The sequence below is a fragment of the Desarmillaria tabescens genome (genome assembly GCF_030435595.1).
Source record: "Desarmillaria tabescens strain CCBAS 213 chromosome Unknown EV420scaffold_8, whole genome shotgun sequence".
NCBI classification, from domain to species: Eukaryota; Fungi; Basidiomycota; class Agaricomycetes; order Agaricales; family Physalacriaceae; genus Desarmillaria; species Desarmillaria tabescens.
In genome coordinates this window covers 1,062,361-1,067,305 of record NW_026848307.1, presented here as the reverse complement: position 1 = coordinate 1,067,305, position 4,945 = coordinate 1,062,361, and the positions used below count along the sequence as shown (strand labels likewise).

Genomic DNA, 4,945 nt, shown 5'->3' with positions numbered 1-4,945 from the left:
AGAAATTTCGACTCAAGGGTTTGAGTTCGAATATACTGTTAGGATCGTGCCAATAGGATTGCGGCGGTAAGTGCATGTAGTGGAATGCCGTGGGATGCGTCGGGCATAGGCGAAGCTATTAGCAACGTCACCCCTGAGCTGAGCCCTGAGATGGATATGGACGGAAGTCCGCGGAGTGGCGGAGATGAGGTAAGTGATAAGTCCAACGGATCGGAGTTCCACAGACTGGAGAACGAGAGTTAGAGTTAGAGAGATTGGGCTGAACCAAGTTGATATTTGAACTGAGTATCTACAGTGTAATTCTAAGGCTTATATACTAGTTAGGAGTCTGATCTAGTTTCTACTCGGAGTGGTCTACATTCTAGGGTTGTCGGAGGATGTATTCTACCGGTCGGTAGCCGATGGGGTCCAATGACATGTTCGCTACCGATGTTGGGCTATTGATAAATTGTAATGGAGAAGTGAAATATAAAATGGAATATGAAATAGAATATGAAATAGAAACTGGGAATCGGATTCCGTAGGATTCCGGGCTGTGGTTTGTTGGGTTGAGTGGAAGTCGGGTTTCCGTCGGCATGCTCGTTACAGGATCACATATCAGATTTGACGAGATGGATGTACCACCAACAAAGCCATTCCGTTATGCATCAAATATTCAGAAGCTCATTAGCAGCTGGGATGATGCTAGCTCAGAGTGGGGCCCACCTGATGATCATCCAATACACATCCAAGGCCATCCAATTCCTATCAAGCACTGGAAAGTCCTCTACAAGAATAACAAGGCCGCTGGCATGGAGTGGCACAGACTCAAGAATAGTTGGAACAACTGGCATGTGCGTGCAGGGATGTTTCATAGATTCTCTGTTTTTTCTCATTCTTTCTTTATTTTAGTATTTTATGGAACGATACCAGTCTTTGACGCAAGATGCATTCTGGGAAAAATATACTGATCCACAAGGCCAGAGGATGTCATATACTCGTATCATAAACTCTCTTCGGAACGAGCGGAAAGACAACAATGCCCAGTTAGTGAAGGAGGCCAAGGGAAAATACGGTGATGATCAGTTTTCCAAAGAGTTTGCCTATCAGAAGGGAAAGAAGAAGCGGATCACCATGAGACGAGAATCAGATATTGCACAGATGTATTGTCAAAGGCGGGTCTTCGGGTGAAAGTGATCAGGATTATCAGACCGACGGCTTATGTACATTAACGCTCATATAAACTCTTCACAAAAAAGCAATACATTATTTCTTAATACTATGCACATGGGCATGACTGACCACACGTCCAACACTTGAGTGTAGGCTCACGATCAAGCTTGAAAAACTCATCTCATCTCAGCATTGGATCATCATTCCATGAGATGAGATACTTGACAATTGTCAAGTGAGTGAATTCTGTGCTCCACCCTCCCCATTCGCATATCTGCCAAAGAGACCAACGAAGGTCTACAGACAACCACTGACAACCGCCTCAACGGAAAGAGTGTGTACCATAGGCATATGGTGATATGTCAATATCAAAAAGGTTGTTGCAAAAGAGCTCCAGGAAAACTTCAGCGGTCTAGTGCATCTTAGTGAGTATCTTTCACCTTTGATGATTGCACGTCATACCATGGGTGAACTCTTTGCCAAAATTGGGTGGTCCCTTTTGTCCATCTTTTGAAACAAGTAACCATAATAGATTTTTGATACATCCATCCATTCGGCAAGAGCTTTTACAGGACAAAGATGCGCCATTTGAGCTGGGAGAGCCCTAAGTACGAATGGCTCTATTTCTGAATCCATCGTTAGAGACGAACTAGGTGAAATCAACAAACTCACTTCCAAATTGGCTGGTTTTGCGAAATGGTAGTTTGATTGATACACAGTGAGTTCCATTCCCATTCTCTCTGTAGAAAGAGATGTCGTGGACTTGTATTTTGAGGACCTCATCGATGCGGAGTAAGCAGGTGAATGCAACCAGATATACTGCTTGAAGGAGGTGGCGCATATTGCCTCCACACCAGTTCCCTGGTTGGATACTGGCATTATTCCAGTTCTGCGGAAGATGGTTGAACTTGTACAGTCGTCTAAGCACATCCTAAACATGGGAGAAGATGATAAATACAGATCAAACAAGGCTCATAGAGAGACCACTTGCAGCAGTGATTGCTCATGTACTTGTTGGTGCGTCTCCCTTAGCAATCTGAGTAATTGGTGAGTAAACTTGATGTGGTTAGTTTAAAGATGGATGAGAATACCTTGCGCCTTCTCAAGCTTAGCATATAAGAGGACACTAGCTCAGAGATAGAAGGATTTCCAGCTGCAGTAGCCTTATCCCACAGAGTTTTTCCCCAACCACCTGCTCTTTGAAAACCATACGTTATACCAGAATGAAGCTTTTCTGCAAGAGAGAAGGACCTTCTAGCATCCTCTGGCTTCTTATCAACACCGTACATGTCAAAATCATCACATCTTGAAATTAACCATGAGATTTCAAGACAGAATACTCAAAGGATGTAATGCACTTGCTCATAATGAATCCAATGATGTAGTAGTCCATATTATGGTCAAGATTCTTTTGTGTGAAGATATCTGTTCCACGCGTAATGATCTTTTCTTGAATGCAAAATTCATTGAATGTCCTCATGACACTGATATACAACTAGTTAGAATGAATAGCTGAAGCTAAATTGCACGTACTTTCTATATGTTTCATCAGTACCTTCATTGACTCCTTTGGACACTGCACGAATATTGGCTAGAACCTCTTCAATTTTCTGTGATGCACTCTGCCCTGCATCCATTTGCACATCACCATCAATGTCGATATCAAACGAGTCGGGGCAAGTCTCTTGCTCAGCTTCAATGTCGTCAATAATCTCCTCAGATGCTAGATACTCTGCCTGAGACTGATCCAACACTTTGCAGATACCTCGAGCAGTAGTGATATTGTTGATCATGATTGTACCGTTGTTCACTGCAATAGCTAGAGTTTTGAGAAAAAGTAAAATGCGTGAATAAGAATGAGAGAGTGAAACAGAATGCTGCAGATAGTATACAATACAGAATATATAGGAGCTGTGATGACCCCTATTTAAGCTACGTCTTTGTCTTCTGTGCAAAGCTCCCAAACCTCGCCCGTTTCTAAATAGCGTGCTTCAATGTGATAATGAGGTGATACTTTAGACTTTGGCTGTTGCTTTCGTAAGGTTGCTATTAAAGAAGAGCATGAATTCTTAAATTTTATCATAAAACCGAGAAGTAATGATTCTTACTGGTGTCCTCCATATCCTCATCACTTGATACTTCAATGAACAAGTCTTCAGAAAACCGAGCATGTTTCTGACTCTGTCGGCTTGTCTTAATAGTCTCTGTAAATGGCCTTTTAAGTTCTGTACTACCACTAGCTGCATGAAGAGCCAAGACACGTGAAAGCCATACACGAACTTCATGCTTTTCCTGCCACTTGCTGAATTTCTCTCCCGTTGTGCTAGTCTCATATCTGCCTGTGATCGCAGAAGTAATCTGGGAGACAACTGCAGGGGGAATGATCAAGGAGACAAAGATCTCAGACTCAGATCGTTGGTGCTGGTTTCTATGAATTGAACATGCCTTAGAGATTATAGCATGTGATGTAAGACATGTGTCCATAGGTTGGATAAGCCTGCGGCGAAGGCATAAGTCATGAAGTAGCTCGCGAATGGCTAGGCCTGGGAATATGTGATTGGAAAAGTTCTGAATAATACCCATAGAATCTCCCCAGATAAAGAGCTCTTCACAGAGCCGAGCGAGCTTGGGAATATCAGGTTGAGAGAGAGCTGGAGCAGCTGGAAGGTTCTGGAACATTGAATCTGATATGACAGGACAGAGATATTGTACCAACACTGAGACTTTTGGAAAGTCAGGAGGTATATGCGATATCAAAGAACGGGCACAGGGAGGGATCTTGTGAGTCTCTTCAGAACTGAGCATAGTACACAAATCCTGCTGCCATGCTGCAATGATAGTGGGATATCCGTCTGGCAAGATGCCTTCAAGGTTTTCAAAAAGATGTGTACGGATGCCAGATGAGGTAATGTGAACCGCAGTCTTGATGCCACCGCCTTCAATTCCATTCTATCCGATAGATGTTAGCATCTATACAGGATTTGTCCAGGTTCTCATGTACATCATAATCACCGCCAGCTAAAAGTGCAATCATAACGAGGTCATTGGGGGAGAATTGAGTGCCCTTTTCATATAGTTGAATCATATACTGCGAGTCGCTTTCATCTGAGCTATAACCGTATGGTGGGTAAACACAATGAGATGAGTGTACAGAAGATACCACTCACATTCAGACTACATGTTCAGCACCAAAGATCATTGTGTCAAAATCTTCGGACATGACTGCATCGATACGGCCAATTTTAGAGAGCATGGTGAGCTCTGCCTCTGCTTCACCAGGTGCCTGTATCGAGTGTAAAGGGCAGACAAAGAATGAGGAACAAGTACTTACGTCCCAGTATGCAAATCCAAAGCCTTCGAGGAGTCTTTTGAAATCATGTGTGAGCCAGTTATCTCCTTTCTTGATTTTCTTATTCCATTTGATGATAGGGCGCTCTGGGCCATCAAAAACAAAGAGTGGGAAAACAGGCAGGTGGAAAAGACGGCCCAGGCGTTTGAATAGGGAGGCATGTGCAGCATTTTTGGTCTGTGCATAGTGATATTTGGCAGCAAAGATCCACCCGCTAGCAAGAGAGATGAAGAGGGTGAGAATATAGGTGAGGAGAACAATGTACCTGGCATCAATGCCAATGCGTGGACCAAGAGCATGCAATGACCCAGTCAAAATGACTTGGGCTGACCAGTCAATCATGGACAAAGATTCAACAGGTCGCAAGAGCTACATTGTTTTTGTTAGAAGGATGATAACAAATGATAATAGGGAGCATACATTCCAGCCAGATTTAATGCCCAT

The 4,945-nt window shown here is 43.2% G+C and overlaps 3 protein-coding genes across 3 annotated transcripts; 1 reads left to right on the top strand and 2 right to left on the bottom strand.

Moving 5' to 3' along the window:
* Positions 1 to 575: 575 nt before the first annotated feature.
* On the top strand, positions 576 to 1,170 carry EV420DRAFT_1639279 (uncharacterized protein; the record flags this gene model as incomplete). The annotated part of the gene is made up of 2 exons (XM_060476954.1): positions 576 to 833; positions 892 to 1,170. 2 exons carry the CDS (start codon positions 576 to 578, stop codon positions 1,168 to 1,170), a joined length of 537 nt encoding a protein of 178 aa, XP_060334637.1.
* An 88-nt stretch (positions 1,171 to 1,258) lies between these two features.
* Positions 1,259 to 1,740, bottom strand: EV420DRAFT_1618948 (uncharacterized protein; the record flags this gene model as incomplete). Its single annotated transcript, XM_060475415.1, has 4 exons — positions 1,259 to 1,327; positions 1,379 to 1,449; positions 1,480 to 1,564; positions 1,615 to 1,740. The coding sequence occupies 4 exons, from the start codon at positions 1,738 to 1,740 to the stop codon at positions 1,259 to 1,261; spliced, it is 351 nt and encodes a 116-aa protein (XP_060334636.1).
* Positions 1,741 to 2,155: 415 nt separating this feature from the next.
* Positions 2,156 to 4,945, bottom strand: EV420DRAFT_1639278 (uncharacterized protein; the record flags this gene model as incomplete). Its single annotated transcript, XM_060476953.1, has 10 exons — positions 2,156 to 2,188; positions 2,244 to 2,416; positions 2,470 to 2,636; positions 2,686 to 2,971; positions 3,261 to 4,101; positions 4,154 to 4,257; positions 4,320 to 4,326; positions 4,376 to 4,435; positions 4,484 to 4,870; positions 4,922 to 4,945. 10 exons carry the CDS (start codon positions 4,943 to 4,945, stop codon positions 2,156 to 2,158), a joined length of 2,082 nt encoding a protein of 693 aa, XP_060334635.1.